We start from the raw sequence: 19,680 nt of genomic DNA, 5'->3' as shown, positions 1-19,680 counted from the left end.
GGCCGCAGGCCCCGCCTCCCTCCTTCAGGAAGGAGCAGCGAGAGGAAGGGCCAGAGCTGCCACCTCGGAGGCCGCCCTTGAGAATCGGCGCCCCCTGGTGGCCAGAGAAGGGCCGACTGCGCTCTGATGACAGGAAAGGGAAGAGCGCACGAGGGAGCCTGGGGCTTTAAGTCTGGCCGCTGGTCAACGTGGTGAGCCAGCCCTGAGGAGCAGGATCACAAGGACCCGTGCACGGGGGGTTCCCTATGCTCCAACGTGCAGCTAAAAAAGGAAAATCCCCTCGATTTCATGAAATTCTGTAATGCGAGTGTGAGGGATACAAAGAAATCTGGGAAGCCCCAATGAAAATAATGCAGAGCTAAAAAAAACCAAACTAGAAAGATGGAAATGGAGTCAACCAAGCACCACCAGCTTGCCCCTCCATCGCAGGAAGAAAAGTGAGCGAGAGGGGAAGGACAAAGAATTTCTGATCGGACCTTGGAGCCGGGCAAACATTTATTAAGCGCCCGCTGTGTGCCGGACCAGGGCAGCTAGGTGGTGGATGAGGCCAAGTTCATGGAGTCAGGAGTTCAAATTCGGCTTCAGACATTTATCTAACTGACCCTGGGCAAGTCACTTAACCCTGTTTGCCTCAGTTTCCTCATCTGTAAAATGAGCTGGAGAAGGAGATCGCAAACCACTCCAGTAGCTTTGTCAAGAAAACACCAAATCACAAATGGTCCCACAGGATCGGATGGAACAACAACAAAGGTAGCAGGCACTGTGCTAAAACAGAGGAAAAAGACAACGTCTGCCCTCAAGGAGGTTATAATCTAAGGAGGAGACTCGCAGAAAAAGGAGTAGAATACTTTATGCCTTGTACTTAATTAAGTATAAATAGGCCCTAAGCAAGTTTAGGTATTTGAATAAATGTCTAAAGGGAAGTTTCTAATGAAGTTTTTTAAGGAAATCACATAGTTGAGAGTGGGGCATTTTTTTTGTTATTTGTTTTGTTAAGGCCTTACCAATATCATTAGTCATTTTCCAAATCAAATAGGGTCTTAGGATTCTGAGGGAACTAAGTGGCGCATAAACTACAGCACTGGACCTGGAGTCAGGAAGACCTGAGTTCAAATCTAAGCTTTGGCACTTACTAGCTGTGTGACCCTGGGCAAGTCACTTAAGGCTGTTTGCCTCAATTTCTTCATTTGCAAAATAAAGGCAGTGATAGCACGTACATTATAGGGTTTTTGCTAGAATAAAGTGATATCGTATTTGTGAAATGCCTTGTTACCTTAGCTGTTGTGATTATCATCCCACATAGGTCCTTAGAAGTCATCCAATCCAACCCCCTCATTTTACTGTGGTCCACTGATTCTAAAAACAAATACTCCAAAAGCAAAAGCTGAAAATTAAATGTCGATTTATGCTGCATTAAATCTGACACCATAACAATCACACCAATACCATTACAAAGGTTTCCTTACATGAAAAAAGTCATCTAGCCTTTTTTTTAAATTTTTTTTCATCTAGCTTTTTCTTCATGATCTCTAATGAGAGGAAACTGACTCCAGGCCCACCATGCCACTTTTACATGGCTGTAATTATTAGGAAATTTTAAAATTTCTCTTCCTGACACATCCAGTTATTAGTGCTTTCCTCATTCCTCTCCCCTACTGCTCACCAAAAAAAAACTACTTTGCACATATATTATATATTTACTGTCTCTTATGTGAGCTGTTTCACCCCAGTAGAATGTCCTGCATAGGAACTGTCGCATTTTCTTTTCTCTTTGTATTCCCAGTACTTGTCACATAATAAGTGCTGGTAAAATTAGATTGAAGCATGTCCAGATTTTTCTAATAATAATAACAACATTTTTATAGTGCTTTAAGGTTTGTAATGCTGTACACATATATTTCATTGAACCTAGAGTAATTTTCATGGGGCCCATGATTAGCTGGGGCCTGAGCTCCATAGGTGAACTATCGAATTGTCCACAAATGAAGATGATTTAGCCTCCTCTTTGTCAATGCTTGTTCTTTTCATTCTTTTCCTTTTTTTTTCTGCTAATAGTGACAAACATGGGGATCAGGTTGGGCAGCATGGTATGGGACACAGGGAAATTTCCACCACATGCTGCTGTTTCTGTCTGACACCACTTCCCTCATGGACTGAAACTTCTGAAACTGAACCACAACAGAGAAAAAGGGAAGGTTGGACAAGATCTATAAAGGCAATAATAGAGAAACTGGTTGGAAGAGGCAAGTTAATCCTGCTATTTCAGAAGCTTTCACCTCTTGAGGGACAAAGGAACAAATAAAGGTATAGCCCACAAATCAGAAAATATAATTCAAAATAGATGAAAGGGCAGAGGAATAATGAAGAGGACAAAGTAAAGAAATTATTTTTTAGAAAAAGGAACAGCAAAAGAAAATTAATAAAAAAAATAAGCTGGAGGAAAGGAGGGAAGATTCAAGCCAGTGCCTAAAATCTGCCTTACTCTTTTTTCCCACTATCTTTACTGCTTGGTTTTATAAATGCTTATCACAGTCTAACTTAAGCTACAAACTATTTTCCTATTAGAAATGAAAATAGGACTGGTTCACCTTTTTTAAGCTGAAGAAAAAGAAATCTATTTTTATGTACAAATTTACAAAGCTGGAAACACTGGTTTTTCTCTTATATCCAAATCATTCTCTGTCCTCCTTGGGTTTTTGTGGATAAGAGCTGGGCTTCTGTGTTTCAGACATGACTATCCTCCCCCATTTCCCACTATGCAGGTAGGTGCCCTTATCTCCTATGAACAGCTAAATAGCACAATTTTGTCTCAAACCCTTCTCCCATTCGATACTAGTTTCCAAGACTATGGGCACCATGTGACCATCAAATTTGCCCTTGAAACTCTATCTCTTCTTTCCAATCCAGACCACACTAAAGCTGGCTCATTTCCCATCTGATGGAGCTCCTATATGTCTACAACTGTATAAATATGGCATTATATTTATATATTGGGATCCATTGCTCTGAAAAGAGAGCAAATCCTCCAGCTGCAATTGTTCACAATAAACTTTGAACATTTATAGAATTTTGTATTACTGCAACACTATTTAACCGAGTGGGGAAAGGGAAAGGAGAAGAGAAAGAGAAATAGATAGCTAGATAAAGGGAAAAATCAATAATAATCATGCATATTATTCATATCACTAAGTGGGAAAGCTTCCAGTGTGTCTCTGTGACATGTAATTAACAGCTCTTGATTTTAATTAAATAATAAATGAACAGCTCTTCATCATATTAAGGGGAGATATTTGTGTTCCTATGCTTTTTAATGTCTTTAACATTAGTATATGTCAAAAGGATGTCATTGCATGATAAGGAACAAACCCTGTAAGATAGGTGTTAATGGAATCAGAAGCTCAGAGAGATTGTCCGCCTCAGGACTTCCAGATCTGTGGTTCTTTCTACCCCAGGCTGAGACACGTGGGGAAGACTTGTATGAAGCCCAGAGACTGAAGAAAGAAAAATTTTAAAACTGCAGTGATTACAGTTATATAAATGAAGACCATTTTAAAGGGTAACAAATCAGATTTTCTAAATGGACAGCTGTTAACAATTTATTAAAGAGCAAGCACACATCTTTCTTTTATTTTAACAAACAGCAAACTACGGAAAGTGTAAGGTTTCACGTACTATATCATCTCCGATCACACTTCTAACTTGTTTGCCTTACTTTCCCACAATTGTACTGAAATCGACTATAACTATTAATTTGTTGGGAAGAAATAAGTGGAAACAAAATTTATCAGTTAAAAAATTGAGGTGGGGGTAGGGTGGGGTGGAGATCAGGGGGTCGTACAGTTCTAACGTTACGTATTCAATGACTGCGTGTGAAATACAGTCTGAGAGGCGAAACACTTCTCTGTAAGAAGCCTTGCTTTTACGAAAGGGATGCCCTAGGTTGACCCAGGCTGGAATGTACCATCTGTGTTGCGAGGGGAGGGGGGGGTGCGATTTTATCCTAATCTATTTCGGATGCAAAAAAAACCCTTAATTTTATTTCCCTAAAGGGGATGTAGATATTGTTTAATATATTTGACCGCGTGGGTCTGAAGGAGTGAGTGGAGGGGCGGGGTGGGAGAAGTCAGAACTAGATACAGAGCTCCTCGCCCCCCACCCAGGGGCAATGACTTCTACTGCTCATTCGTCTCTCTCTTTCCTAAGGTCCGGCTGCTTTCATCCTTCTCGCGGAGACGCTGGAAGAAGAGGTAATTCATTCCCACTGTCGCGCGGGAGGCTCCACAGGTGTCGTGGCCGCAGAAAGTGGGGGTATCCCCAAGCAGCCAGAGAGGATGCATGGCCCGGAGCAGAGACACCCCCCCACCAACCCCCACCTCCTCCTGCCCAGGGGTCTCGAGCCAGGCCCGTGGCCGCGGTGGGAGCAGAGCCCGACTTTGGGGAATTCCTGGAGATCGTGCTCAGACCAGGGGAAAGCCGTGACTCAGCGCCGGGGCCGGAAAGGTCATTCTCGTGTCATCGGAACAAGGAATGCCTAGCCAGCCCCCCCCCCCCCCACCTTCCATGGGCAGAGGGGCCCCAGGGAGGGGTAGCCTTGGGGGAGGACCAGCTCCAGAAGCCCAGAGTGGTGTGTCCTGGAATGACGGAAATTGGATGATTTAGAGCCATAGAGTCAAAGAACTGGAGGGTACTAAGACCATACAAGCTGGAAGGGTCATTAGAACGCGGAATGTTGGAGCTGGAAGAGACAATGGAATGTTAGAGTGGGAGGATCGTTAGAATATAAGAGTATAGAGTGTTAGAGCTAGGGGGATCGTTAGAACGCGGAACGTTAGAGCTGGAAGGGTCTTTAGAACTGGAACGTTAGAGCCAGAAGCCACATAGAACATAGAATAATAGAGCCAGAAGGGTGGAATGTTAGAGGCGGAAGGTACAGTAGAATGTTTAATTAAATTCCATGGGATGGAGAGGATCAATCAGTCACACCATGAGAGTGGCAGGGCTGAGGCTCAAACCTAGTCCAGGTTACTCTAGCGTTACTGGTAAGCTTCCTGGACCCTACTGTTAAAAGGGGTTTGAAAGTGAATGTGCTTACAGGGGTCAGAGTGGTGAGGAAGGGACTGAAGAGAGCTTGACTCATTTTCCACATTCAGAAGGGCCTGATGACCACCTGGTGTGGAGATTTAAACATAGCCCTAGGGTGTCTTTTCTCCCTTGAAAGAACCAAGGGCACTTCTCTTTTAGCCTTTGCTTTGCTGCAGGACATAGAATTAGGTTTACAGCCAGAAGAGATCTGAAAGATGGTTTAGCCCAACTTCTTCATTTTGTAGAAAAGGAAACACACTCAGAGACCTGAAGTGACTTGCTCCAGGTAACTACTACTAGTACTAAGTGCAGAGTCAAGACTCAGACTCAGGTTTCCTGACCTTAGGGCTGTTTTTCTTTCCGCTCTACCGAGGGTTCTTAACCTGGGGTCCAGACCCCAGACTCAGGCATCTGTGGATAGATTTCGGGGATCGGTGAACTTGGATGGGGAAAAAAATTATATTTTTATTTCACTAACCTTTAATTGAAATTTGTCATTTCACTTCAAAATATTAACATCATGCAGTTATTTAAAAACTGTTTTCTGAGAAGGGACCCCGAGGTTTCACCAGATCACCAAAGGCGTCTGTCACATAAGCAATGTTAAGAACTCCTGCTCTATACCAAGGTGCTTTTCCTATGACTTTAGCATTTCCTTATTGTGGCTCTCTCCCCTCTCCACCTCGTAGGGCCCTCTGTGAATCCCAGCCTCAAGTTCTCACCTACCCTTTGGTGGGCAGCTTAGGGGGAACTCTCTTTCTTCTGAAACTCTTAATGCTGCTTCAACTTCCCTAGGATTCTTCCCTCCTAAGGCCTGGTACAAGAGGAATGAAAGACCCCCTCTCCCCTTCCTGGGATATATGTTAGAGGTAGTTTGCTGGTTAGAGTAAAGTCGCCTGATTCTACTTCCTGCCCCTCCCAGTATCCCCCCCTTAACAGGAATTTATCCCCCTTTGTTGTTCATTTGTGTCCAGCTGACCCTTGGACCACAGCACGCCAAGCCTTTTTGTCCTCCACTATCTGCCAGAGCCTTTCCAAGTTCACGTTCATTGTTTCTGCCTTACTCTCCGCCTCATTTTCTGTCCTCCCCTTTTCCTTTTGCCTTTGGTCTCAGTATCAGAATCTTTTCCAGTGAGTCCTATTTTCTCATCATGTGGCCAAAGTATTTAAGCTTCAGCCTCAGTGTTTGTCCTTCTAATGAATAATCATAGTTAATTTTTTTAAGTATCGATTGATTTGATCTGCTTGCTGTCCAAGGAACTCTCAAAAGTCTCCCCCAGCATCACAGCCCAAAAGCCTTGATTCTCCAGCGCTCAACTTTTCCTTATAGTCCAACTCTCACAGCCATAGCTTACCATTGGAAAGACCAGAGCTTTGAGTGCGTGGACCCTTGTCGGCAAGGTGACGGCTCTGCTTTTTTAGTACGCCGTCCAGATTTGCTGTAGCTCTCCAAGGAACAAGAATCTTTTCATTTCACGGCTGCAGTCTCCATCTGCAGTGATCTTTGAGCCCAAAAACATCAAATCTGACCTTGCTTCCATTTCCTTTCGCACTGCTTGCCAGGAAGTATGGGAGCAGGTGCCGTGATCTTAGCTTTTTAATGTTAAGCTTTTACACTTTCTTCTTTCACCCTCATCAAGAAGCTTTTTAATTCCTCTTCACTTTCTGTCCTTCTGCATGTCTGAGATTGCTGATAGTTCTCCCAGCAACCTTAATTCCAGCCTTTGATTCATCCCGATGGGCGTTTCACCTGATGTACTCTACATATTAATCAAATAAGGTAACATTATACAGCCTTGTCATAATCCTTTCCTAATCTTGAATCAGTTGTTCCATATTCAGTTCTAACTATTGCTTCTTGACCTGAATATTGGTTCCTCAAGAGATGAGTAAAATCATCCGGCACACCCATCTCTATGAGGACTTGCCACAATTTGTTGTGATCCATACAGTCAGAGGCGTTAGTGTAGTCGATGAAGCAGAAGTAGATTTCTCCACAACCCAGCAGATGTTGGACATTTAGTCTCTAATTCCTCTGCCTCTTCGAAAACCAGCCTGCTCTTCTGGTATTTCCCAGTTCACATATTGCTGAAGCCCCTTTGCAGAGTCTTAAGCACAACCTCAGCGGTTGGTAGTTTGAGCATTCTTCGGCGTTGCCCTTCTTTAGGATTGGAACGTTAACTGACCTTTTCCAATCCAGTGGCTACTATCGAGTATCTTCCTTTATTTCTCTTTTAAATGGGGATGATGTCTGGGATTGTTACTGGCTAAGGCAATGGAGACCAGTGCTAATAGTTTTTCGGATGGACCTACCTGCTTTTTGTGATTCCTAGTAGATTTCAATGACATTTGGGTCTGAGGTTAATGGTTATAGAGAGACGTGCTTACAGCGGATGAGATCTGCCTTCGCAGAATGGCAGCTTAGAACCATGGCAGGTCAGAACCGGAAGAACCCTTAGAATGGAGAATGTCAGACCTAGAAGAGGCCTTAGACCGTAGAGTGGTAGAGCTAGAAAGGAATCTTAGGGACCATCTAGCAAGTCATCGTGCTAGAGCGTACAGTTACAAAGATTAGGTAAGACATGATTAGAAATAATTATAATTCAAATTGGAATGTGTATCTCTCTAGAGAGCTCCAAAGGGTTATGAGTGATTTCAGGAGGGAAAGGCAGGCTTCTGGGTAAGGGGATTTTTAGGGGTGTTCTTCTGAAGGATGGGTCATAGGAGCTAGACCTTAAAGGGGAAAAAATGATTCATTGGGTAGCTGGACCTCTTCTATGTCCTTGTTATGTGACACTCCAACTTGAATTCTGTGTTCTAGGGTCCTGTCTAGCTCTAACAAGGGAAGAGATCTTCCCTTCAGGACCAGGGGAGGAAGAGTTGGTAGTTTGCCAGGAAGATACTAGTTGGACGGGATTCGTATTCTCAAGGTTCTTGTGATGATAAAGGCTCGTGTTCTCTACGTATCAGTTGCTTTCTCTTTGGTGCAGCAAAGGATGGTGAGGAAGAACATTATGCCTTTTGGCAAGAGGCTTCCTTTCCCTCAGACATTTACCACTTTTCTAACATCATTGACAGCCTTTGCTCAGAGGAAACTCCCTTCCCCTGCTGTCGTTCCCCACGTTCTCATCCCTTTCAGAGTCTCTTTTCTGCTATGTACACCCCTTCCAATGTGCGTTCTGGATCCCCAGTTCTGTCCTCAACAAACTTATCCTGCTCAGAATTTAATTTGAATTGTTTTATTTTTTTAAGTTGTTTAGAAGGTTGAGTTGGAAGAGCAGAATTGCTCAGTGCCCTCCACCATCTGGGCTCTGCCTCCAGTCTCAGAGGGAAGGGACTAGTATTAGGGGATCAGGAAAGGCTTCTGGTTAAAGGTGAGATTTTAGCTGGGATGCGAGGGAAGCTGGGAGGTGGGGCATTGAGAGTGGCTTGCCCAAGGCCACACAGCCAGTTTGTGTCAGAAACAAGATTCAGTGCTTTGGGATCTAGTAAATGTTTATTGAATTAAATACCTCATGCCATCCCTTTTCAGACCTTCCTAACTCGAGCTCCTGTTCATTCCTGCTCTGTGACTCTTCATGGCTGACAAGAAACTGGTAGTGGTTTTTGGAGCAACCGGTAAGTGGAACCATAGAATATAAGGGCTGAAAGAACATAGACTTTTAGAACATAGAATGTTACAACAGCAAGAGATCTTAAAGTCAAAGAGTCAGATTCCTTTGGTGTTACAGCAGAGGAAAAACAACCCTTAAGAGAAGTGACTAACATAAGACCAATACAGTAAGTCGGGGATAAGGCTAAGTCTTGAAATTTCCTGAGCTGTGGGATAGAACTCATAAGTCAAGGTGGGCCAGGGGTTGACTAATGTCCTGGATGAGTTAGTAAGAAAACACGACTCTGACTACAATTATCCCTTCCACATTGTAACTTTCAATATATTATGAGTGGGCATAAAGAAATTAAATGGGAATTTTTGAGAGTTTTGTAGAAGCTGCAGACAACACGCAAAGTCCAACAGACAACGCAGAAGCCACAACCAAACACTTAACCCAAATTTTACAATAAGGTGCTGTACATATCCCATAAAAGAAAAAATTCAGACTCCTTCTCTGGTACAAAGGGAGGGCCAAAAAATTTTACAAGGATTTTCCAGATCATGGGGGCCACCGCTGCCCTATACCCCGAGTTGTAGAGGGGCTAACTGTTATTTTGTGGAGTACCTAGGGCTCCAGGTCCTAAAACTTTTTTGGAAGTTGGGAGAAAGGAGTGAACAGATGGAATCCCTCTTCTGCCAAGAATTAAATTCAGTAAGTCTCAACTATGTGTCTTGCTTTCTACCAGGCACTGCAGGAGATGCAAAAAAACATAAGGATTGGGATCGTTAAAACTGATGTGTACAGTCTTTAAAAATTATTTTGCTACAAACTTAAGTCAACAAAAATAATCAAATAAACATACAAAATAAAGAGTAAAATCTTACATAAAACCTTTGGCATTTAGCTGAGTGGAACCAAGTAAATCAATAAACAAGTGAAATTCCACTCTTCTTTCTCTGCGGTGTCACAGATAGAAACCTGGCTTCCATGTAAAGACACACTGCCTGGGGGACCCGAGGCTAGTTACTAAAACTTTCAGTGCGCCTGTTGTAAACTTGTTAATAAGGTGCTGACCTTCACCGGTGCAGGAACAAATCTGAAATCACTGATCCGGTCAAAGACAATATTACTGAGGCCGATTCATGTGACCTCCCAGAAGCCTTTGTATTTCCTTGTATGTTTCATATTTTTCATTTTTTTATTCTACTGTAATATTCTGTTACACTAATTTCTTTTTACTCTTTTTTGATTGCTACAAACTTAGTAAATGCTGGGCAAAGATTAAGTGATTTTTTTCAGTAACAAGATTTGACCTAAGTATATCCAAGATCATGTTAAAACAAACCATGAAATAATGATATTTTTCTGTCCATAGACTAGCATGTCAGCTTCACCCACAGATCAAAAGTTGGCTCTACCTGCCTTTTTCCCCCAAATAAAGTACAAAGGAAACCAACTATATTGAAATATAGTTATAAATTTTTTTAAAGTTCATGTGGCCTGTTACTGAGGCTACATCTGTCTACACAAAACATTTTCCTTAAAAATGCTGCTTGGATCAGATCTGTGTCAGAATGCCGTACCCTCAGTTGTGTTTGAGACTATCACTTATGACAGTTGACTACGTGAATTATTTTCATGTTCCCTACATGGCAGAGATGATAAAGGGACATCTTTACACATTCTTTGTCTCACTTGCTATTTTTGCTTAAATCAATATATCTAGCATTTGCTTGACTTAAAAAAATAAATGAATAAAGTTCATGTAGCCCAATTTAAGAACCCCTGAGCTAGAGGGCATCTTTGAAGTCATTTAAGCAGTGTGGTAGAGCGAGGAGAACACTGGATTTGGAATCAGAGGATCTGAGTTCAAACCTTAGCTTTGTTCTCTACTACTCATAGGGTCTTTGGCAAGCCATGTTCTCTCACCCCTGGGCTGTTGTAATAGCCTGATGGTGGGTCCGCTTGCCTCAAGTCTCTCCTCATTCCATTCAGACACTAAAGGGATTTTCCCTTTAAAGCCCGGGTCTGATCATCTCACCTCCTACTTAGTAAAACTCCAGTGGCTTCCTGTTGCCTCCAGGATCAGATACAAAATGCTCTGGGTTGGTGTCCAAAGTGTTTTCTGACCTAACCCCCCCAATCTCTCCAGGCTTCTTACACTGTACACGTACTCTGATCCAGTGACACTGGCCACTTGGCTATTCCATGAAAAAAATACTCCATCTCTCTGCTCTTGGCATTCTCTCTGGCTGTCCCTCATGCTTGGAATGATCTCCCTCCTTTTCCACTCTGCCTAGTGACTTCCCTGGCTTCCTTTAAGGCCTAACTAAAATCCCCATCTTTTACTGGAAGCCTTCTCTGACCTCCCTTAATTCTAGTGCCCTCCTTCTGTTAAATATCTCTTATTTACCTCATATATAACATTCTTGGTATGTATTTGCTTACATGTTGTCTCTCCCATTAGATTATAAGCTCCTTCAGGGCAAGGACTCTTGTATCCTCAGTGCTTAGTACAGTGCCTGGCACATAGTAGGCACTTAATAAAAGTTTACTGGTTGATTGATAAGTCTCCGGGTTTCAGAAGGAAACCAAAAATCCACTAATGGTCTTTGCCCTTTTTTTCTTAATCATTTTAACTTTGTTTTTCTTTAAATATTTTTTCAATTACATATACAAACATTTTTTACCATTCGTTTTTTAAAATTTTGAGTTCCAAATTCTTTCCCTCCCTCCCCTGCATTGAGAAGATAATTTGATATTGATTATACATATGCAGTCACGCAAAACATATTTCCATATTGGTCATGTTTGAAAGAAAACGTGAGTTTTTGCCTTTTAAAGGGCAATTCCAGGAGTTGGGTTGGCTTGGAATAGGAACTTCAGAGAAGGGCTGTCTGATTTTTCCCCCCCAGGTGCCCAAGGTGGTTCGGTTGCCAAGACCCTTCTGGAAGATGGGACATTCAAAGTCCGTGCGGTGACTCGAAATCCCCAGCAGAAAGCCGCAGAGCATCTGAAAAATCAAGGCGCAGAGGTGGTGCAAGGAGATCAAGATGATGAGAAGAGCCTGGAGCCAGCCCTGGCAGGGGCCTATGCAACTTTCATTGTGACCAACTACTGGGAGAATCTCAACCAGGAGCAGGAGATTAAGCAGGTGGAGATAAAATGGGCCTCAGTTTCCCTATCCATCCAGCTCTAAGTTTTATGAGTCAATTCAACACACATTTATTGAGTGTTTACTAGATGTAGGAAAACAAAGATAAGAACAAAAATGGGGTCCCTGCACTCAGTGAAGCTGTGCTTTGTTGGAGGGGAGTGGAGCAGGCATACAACTGTATAAATACGTGTGCACAAGATCATGAGAATCAGAAAAGGCTTCTCTTAAGAGGGAACGTATCCAAAAACTAAACTCATTATCTTTTCCCCAGAAGCCTCCCCTCTCCCCAGCTTCCTTATTACTGTCCAGGATTACTGTCAGTCTTTTCACGTTCTAGGTATCGTCCTTGAGACTGACTCTATAATCCCCCACATACAATTTGTTGCCGATTCCTGTTGTCCCTACCTTTGTAGCATCTCTCCCATGTGCCCTCGTCTTCCTTCTGACACTGCCACTGCCCTGCTGCAGGTCCCCATTGCCTCAAACTTAGACTGCTGCAGTAACCTGCTGGTGGGTCTGCCTGCCTCAGATCTGTCCCCACTCCAATCTGTCCTTCACTCAGCTGCCAGATTGATCTCCCTTAAGTGTAGGTCTGACTACATCACCCACTTATTCAATAAACTTCAGTGGCTCCCTGTCACTTCCAGAATCAGCTTTTAAAAGGCTTGTTTGGCATTTCAAAGTGCCCTTTCAAAGGCCTCTCCTTCCTTTCCAGTCGTCGTCGTCTTCTTCTGGAGGCAATCAGGATTAAGTGACTTACTCAGAAGGCAGATCTGAACTCAGGTCCTCCTGACTCCAGGGCCAGTACTCTAGCCATTGTACCACTTAGCTCACCCCTCCAGTATTCTTATACCTTCCCCCCCCCCATATACACTGTGATCCAGTGGCACTGGCCTCTCTGCTGTTCCTCACATGAGACACTCCATCTCCCCATTCCAGGCATTTTCATTTTCACATGCCAGGAATTCTGTCCCTTTTCATCTCCCTTCCTTGGCTTCCCTGGCTTCCTTCAAGTCCCAGCTAAACTCCCATCTTCTACAAAAAACCTCTCCCAGTCCCCCTTAATGCTGGTTGTTCCCTCTGTTGATCATCCCCAGTTTATATCTTGTTTGTGCATAGTTATTTTCATGTTCTTCCCATTAGACTGTAAGCCTTTCTTTTGTGTCCCTAGTGCTTTGCACAGTGCCTGGCACTTAATAAAATAATAATCGTAATAAGCACTTAATAAATGCTTGTTGACTGACTGGCACCTGAGCTGAGCCTTGACGGAAGCTAAGGATTTATAAAGGCAAAAGTGAGGAACGCATGCATTCCAGGCACGAGGAGACAGCCTGTGTAAAGCAGCAGCTCGAGGAGATGTCCAGATGGAGTGGCCCAGAGCTCGGCAAGGATGATAATCTGTCACAGCTGTATAGCTCTTTACAACTTACAAAGCTTCCTATTTTTTTATGTTCTTTATGAAATGTTTTTATTGACATCTTTTGTTGTTACATCGCCTGCACTTCCCAGTACATTCCTCACCCTCCACCTCTTCTTTCCCTTTGTGGCGAATAAAATTGCAACAAAGGTATCATTTTCTCTAGGGCAAGATCATTTTAATAACAGTAACGCGTCAGCTGTTAGTAAAATGGCTCATGCTGGCACCTCAGCACGATCAAATCATTGGTTAGGCTATCAGTAACCAAGAATCTGGGTGTACGGCCTCTCGCCCTGTGACTAAAGATCCCAAGTGGTGGCCTACAGGGTCTTTTGAACCTGGGTTTGCCTCTCTTCTGATCAGCCTGACAGTATTTGGACCTCCCAGTTTATAGGTGGGTTGGCCTTCAGGAATGATGATCATTACCCTCTCCGGCAATTAAGGAAAGTTAATTGCTTGGTGAGTGTCAGCTGCCTCTAGTAATCTTGGCTAAAAAACAAAATCACCCTAATCAGGATCCCCCAGGTTAGCCTTCCCCTTGGACACCAAGTCACCCCTAACTTTGACGAGAAACAAGCCAGGATAGCAGAGGGACGGGAGAGCCCTGGAACATGGTAGAAATGGCTGCACAAGAATCTCTGATTAGGAAGGAGTTAGTCCAAAAAACACAATTCTTACAGATAAGAGAGCAGCCGAGTCAAAAGAGCTGAGGCCAGAGTGGAAACTCTGGAAGCATGCTTCTCTCCAGGCCTCAAAGACCTTTTCTCCATTTACTTTAGCTTATACATTCCCCTACTTTAAAGATTTCCTAAAATTCCCTGCTCTTCAAGAAACCCTCCTAGACAGAATAGAGAAAAATGATGATTGTCATCCACTGTTGTTCACCTTTAAATACAGTGGGGTCCACCAATACTCAGTGGGTCTGTGGATAGATTTCAGGGGTTCCATGAGCTACAATGGGGGAAAATATTACATTTTTTGTTTTTGTTGCTTTGGTTCCCTTTGTTATCTTCTGTATTTTATTTTATGCATTTAAAAACATTATTCTGAGAGAGTCCCTAGGCTTCACCAGACTACCAAAGGGAGGGTCCATAACACATGCACACTCAAAAGGTTGAGAACCTGCACTTTAATAGAATAATTATATAAACTGGAAATAATGCACTGGTTTTGGGTTGCTCCAGTTTGCATTTGAAAAAATTGTTCTAAAAGACAGAACTAGGGCCAATTGGTAGGAGTTACAAGAGGCAGATTTCTGCCCAGGATGAGTAAGAATGGCCAATAAGAGTCCATTGGAAAAGGCTCCCTGTGGAAGGAGTGAGCTGTCCATCAGAGGCATTTGTGGTTCTGCAGCCATTCCATTCTCAGGGAGTTGGGGACTTTGTATCATGCTTGTGTATGTGCTGTATCTCTCCAAGTATGAATAAGCTCCTAGTGTCCTCTAGGGACTGTTTCATCAGTCATTACTTCGCCCAGAATGGGGCACTTGATAAACTGAGTAGACAAATAACAAATGTTCAGTCGTAGTGTTTGTTGAATGGTAGGAGAGATGCCTTTTCTGTGATTCCTAATTTGTGAGGACATGGTCTCTTCTACAGGGTAAACTCCTGGCTGATCTATCCAAACACCTGGGCTTGAGTTACGTGATCTACAGTGGCCTGGAGAATGTGAAAAAGCTGACAGGTGGCCAGCTGGTAGTCAGGCACTTTGATGGCAAAGGGGAAGTCGAGGAATACTTCCGGGCTTTGGGTGTACCAATGATCAGTGTCCGGCTGCCCTGCTACTTTGAAAATCTTCTCACCTACTTCCTACCCCAGAAGGCCCCTGATGGAAATGGTTACTTGTTGAGTGAGTTTATTTTCGTGTGCTATCTCTTTCAGTGACCTGTCATAGCAGGGCTTTCTTCCCACCCCCAAGTTTGGTTTTCTTCTTATTAACCATTGTGTGGTAGAAAGAGATTTAATGTCATTATACAGATCATGAGAGGCAGCATGGCACTGGATGGGGAACCAAGCTCAAAGTCCTGGGTCCCAAGATACTGGCTCTGTGACCCTTTCAGTGCCTGGGCAATTCATTCTCTTAAGACTATAACTGGCATAAGAGTTGTCTTGGGCTAAAGGGTGTTTGATAACCAGGAGGATTGAGAATCCTTTGTTCTGTGGATCTGCCAGCCACTAGAGCCTCCTGTCTGGAAGATGTCAGATAAAACCAGCTCTGCTTTGGCAAAAGACATTAGTCTTACAAGATCCTGTTAGAGTTGCTCAGAACAGTCTGGGAGGGAGAACAGAATTTGGTTCCCTCACCTTCCATCCTTGGGTCTTTTTTTCTCTTCCCCTTTTGAAGGTTTGCCCATGGGTGACGTCCCGATGGATGGAATGTCCGTGGCCGACCTGGGTCCCGTGGTGCTCAGCCTGCTGAAGTCCCCAGAAGAATACGTGGGTCGAAACATTGGGCTTAGCACGTGCAAGCGCACGGCCACAGAGTATGCCTCCCTTGTCTCTAAATACTCTGGGAAGACTGTGCATGATGCCAAGGTAGGAAGCTCCCTGGGGCCTGACAACATGGGATCATAGATTTAGAGCAGAGAGGAGCACTGAGAGCCATCAAGTCCAACCCCCTTATATTATAGATGAGGCTATTGAAGTGATTTCTGTAAGGTCATGCAGGTGAATTAATGCAAAGTCAGGATTTAAACCCAAGTCTTTTGACTACAAATTCAGCCCTCCTGCTACACCATGCTGCATTTTCTCAAAGTGGGGGGGTGGGGGGGGCCCAGTCTGATAGCAGTCTTTGGATGCTGATGTTAACAATAATAATGGCTCACATTTATGTAACGTTTTATAGTTTACCCAGCACCTTTCCCTGCACAGCCCCATAAAGCAGGTAGCACAAGTTTGATCATCCCCATTATACAAAGGGGAAAACTGAGATTCAGAGATGTGAACTCCCTCTCATAGTCATGGCTGATTACGGCAGAGCCAGGGTATGAGCACAGGCCAGTGCCAGCCCTGTGTTTCTGGTACCTTTGAGAATCTACAAGTATATCTCCAGGACAGGGGTTCTTAACCCCAGAGTCCATGAACTTGATTTTTTTTCTAAATGTTGATACTTGTATTTGAATATAATTGGTTTCCTTTGTAATCCAGTGTCTTATATTTTATACATTTAATTCTCATTATTTGTTTATTCATATTTTTTTTTACTTTGAGCCTGGGTCTCCTTATCTCATTCAGGCTTGGAAGTGCAGCACTCATAGGTCCAATCCCAGTGCTGATCAGTGCAGGTTTGATCCATTCTACTTCCGCCCTCAGCAACCTATTGGGTGGGGGGAGAGTGCCAGCCTCCCCACCCCCATCATGGGTGTTTGACTATATTGTCAGTGCCACTTCATGTGGACACCTGAGTGGCTTTAACCCTCCTGAACTCAAGCAATCTACCAGCCTAAGCCTCCCACATTAATAGGGGATTAGAATCATCACCACCATCCCAAGTCTTCTGCTGCAAAATCTTTAGGACAAACTTAATTATAATTCACTTTCGCAAGTGAAGACAGGTAGAAGCTCTAGACTATAAAGGTGGATTAATGAGATGTTCTCGATGTAGACACTGATCTCACGCATGATGGGCTCCCTGATCCTGACATCCTGAAATTGAAAATTGCACTACAGTAAATACTCTTCTTTTTTTAATTTTTTTTTTGTTTTCAACATTCACTTCCATAAGTTTTTGAGTTTTAAATTTTCTCCCCTTCCCCCCTTCCCCTCTCCACTCCCCAAGACAGCATGCAATCTGATATGGGCTCTACATATTCATATTAAACATTTTCACATTAGTCATGTTGCAAAGAATTAGAATCGATGGGAGGAACCACGAGAAAGAAGAAACCAAACAAAACAACAGAAAAAGAGGGCAAGTAGTATGCTTCCATCTGCATTCAGACTCCACATTTCTCTCTCTGGATAATGGACAGCATTTTCCATCATGAGTCTTTTAGAGTTGTCTTAGATGCTTGCATTGCTGTGAAGAGCCGAGTCTAGGAAAGTCAGTCATTGTACAATGTTCTTCTGGTTCTGCTCACTTCACTCAGCATCAGGTTTTCCCGAAGTCCGCCTGCTCGTCATTTCTTATAACACAGTAGTGTTCCATTACATTCATATACCACAACTTGTTTACCATTCCTCAATCAGTGGACATCCCCTCAATTTCTAATTCTTGGCCACCACAAAAAGAGCTGCTATAAATATTTTTGTACATGTGGGTCCCTTCCCCTCTTTTATGATCTCTTTGGGATACAGACCTAGAAATGGTATTGCTTAAATACTCTTCTTAAAGAATGGATCTGAATAAGCTTTTGTCACACTTATGGGGGGGGGGGGTGGAGGCAGGCAGGCCTCTGAATCTATCTAGTGGCTGGCTGGTGGCTCTGGCTGCATCCTGGACAAGGTGCTGACATTCATAGGTTGTTTCTTTATTGGTAGACCTCCCCTGAGGATTATGAGAAACTGGGCTTCCCTGGGGCACAGGACCTGGCCAACATGTTCCGCTTCTACGCCATGAATCCAGATCGAGACGTGGAGCTGACCTTGAAACTCAACCCCAAGGCCAGAACTCTGGAACAGTGGTTAGACCAGCACAAAGAGGCTTTTGCAGACCTATGACAACTTCTACTGCTGCCTTCCTACCACCATAACCAAGTATCTTAGCAGTTAGTTCCTGCTACCTTGTCTTGTTTTGTTAATTGTTTTAAGGCTGTTGTACTTACCCCTAGTTTCTACAATAAAATGCTTTGCTTCTATTCTGGAGCTCCAACCAAACTTGAAGCAGACATAGTTGAAATTCAAGATAGGAACAATTGGTTGGATATGTGGAGTGAGAGAGAGGAGTCAGGGATGGCTCAGGCTGCGATCCTGGGTGCCTAAAAGGATGCTGATGTTCTAAACAAAATTATACATGTTTGAAGGAGTTGGTTTGGGGGAAAATGTTATGAATTCTCTTTTTGATGTGTTGAATTTTAACAGATGCTTATGGGACATCCATGTGGAGATACCCTGCCAGCAGTTAAGAGATGAAAGATTTGTCCTCAGGAAAGAGAAGAGGGCTGAATATGTAGATTCAGGAAGCATCTGGCATAGAATTGAGTATTAAAGCCATGGGAGCCCAGACAGATTACTAAGAGGGAAAGGGAAGACAAGGCCCAAGTCAGAGCCCTAGGGTACACTTACCCAAAATGAAAAGGATACAGATAATGATTCCACTGAGGAGGCTTCAAAGGACAGGAAAGAGGAGTACCAGGAGGAAGCACTGTTAGGAAAACTCCAGGAGGAAGAATATATAGAAAGGGGAATAGTTAAGTCTCAAATACTAGAGTTCAAGAAGGATGAGGCTATGAAAAAAACAAGGATTTAGAAAGTTATTCATGAGTGTGCCGAGAGCAGTTTCAATCAAAAATAGATGTAGAAGCTCTGAGAATATGAGACATAGAATGTCACAGCTAGAAAGGGCATTAGACTGCGGAGCCTAGTTAAAGCTGAGAGACCAGAGAGCTCATCCAGTCTGTCCCTTCTCATTTTACAGATGGGGAAATTGAAGTCTCAAGAGGTGAGAGCTCCACATTCAGTCCATCAGGGAATTCCCATTTAAGAAGGGCTACCTAAACCAGTAACAATTAGCACCAGCCATCCTATTCTGGCAGCCAGATATCAGTGGCCACTTTCCAAACAAAACAGAATTGAAGACTAATATTAATAGATATTTGTATAGCCCTTTGAGGTTATCAAAATATTTCACATATCTCACTTGAGCATCACTACAAGTCCTATAGGGTAGTTGTGGCATTTTATCTTAAGACAGGTGAAGGCTCTGGACAGAGCTGTGTTAAACTCAAGATGCAAAATGAGATGCACATTTTCGGACACTACTGACATGGGAATTTGTTTTGCATATTTTTTACAAGGCCTTTGTCATTTCCCCACTCCCCCCAAGGTGGTGACGGTGACAGAAAATAGGGATGGGGTAGCAAGATAAAAAAGGCCCTTGAGAAATCTTTTTTTTTTAAATGAAGAGAAAGAAAGCCAGAAAGCACAAACATGACAACTCTTGGAAGCCAACAGGTAAACTGATATATTTTTCAAAGGAATTAATTAGTTATACATAGGGGGGATCTACAGTTTTGTGTTGGTGGTGGTGTTCATTTGTTTCAGTCATGTCCAATTCTTCATGACCCCATTTGGGATTTTCTTGGCAAAGATACTGGAGTGATTTGCCATTTCCTTCTCCAGGTCATTTTACAGATGAGGAAACCGAGGCAAACGGGGTTGAGTGACTTGCCCAGGGTCACACAGCTAGTGTCTGTGGCCAGATCTGAACCAGGAAGATGAGTCTTCCTGATTCCAAGCCCAATACTCTATCCATTACACCACTTGCTGTGT

The 19,680-nt window shown here is 43.3% G+C and overlaps 1 protein-coding gene across 1 annotated transcript; it reads left to right on the top strand.

The window, feature by feature from the left end:
- Positions 1-4,161: 4,161 nt before the first annotated feature.
- NMRAL1 (NmrA like redox sensor 1) lies at positions 4,162-18,066 on the top strand. Its single transcript, XM_036737492.1, has 6 exons — positions 4,162-4,247; positions 8,615-8,700; positions 11,594-11,832; positions 14,851-15,100; positions 15,596-15,786; positions 17,731-18,066. Exons 2-6 carry the CDS (start codon positions 8,661-8,663, stop codon positions 17,908-17,910), a joined length of 900 nt encoding a protein of 299 aa, XP_036593387.1. The 5' UTR covers positions 4,162-4,247; positions 8,615-8,660; the 3' UTR covers positions 17,911-18,066.
- Positions 18,067-19,680: the final 1,614 nt, after the last annotated feature.

Source organism: Trichosurus vulpecula, chromosome 9, assembly GCF_011100635.1.
Source record: "Trichosurus vulpecula isolate mTriVul1 chromosome 9, mTriVul1.pri, whole genome shotgun sequence".
In the NCBI taxonomy this organism is placed as follows: Eukaryota; Metazoa; Chordata; class Mammalia; order Diprotodontia; family Phalangeridae; genus Trichosurus; species Trichosurus vulpecula.
The sequence above is the reverse complement of the archived record's forward strand: the minus strand, read 5'-3'. Positions and strand labels throughout refer to the sequence as shown.

Bases quoted from the DNA above. Each gene is read 5' to 3' on its own strand.
- NMRAL1 (XM_036737492.1), top strand. From the start codon at position 8,661: ATGGCTGACAAGAAACTGGTAGTGGTTTTTGGAGCAACCG. The intron at 11,833-14,850 runs GTGGAGATAAAA...TCTCTTCTACAG, and splicing joins AGGAGCAGGAGATTAAGCAG to GGTAAACTCCTGGCTGATCT. The intron at 15,787-17,730 runs GTAGGAAGCTCC...CTTTATTGGTAG, and splicing joins AGACTGTGCATGATGCCAAG to ACCTCCCCTGAGGATTATGA.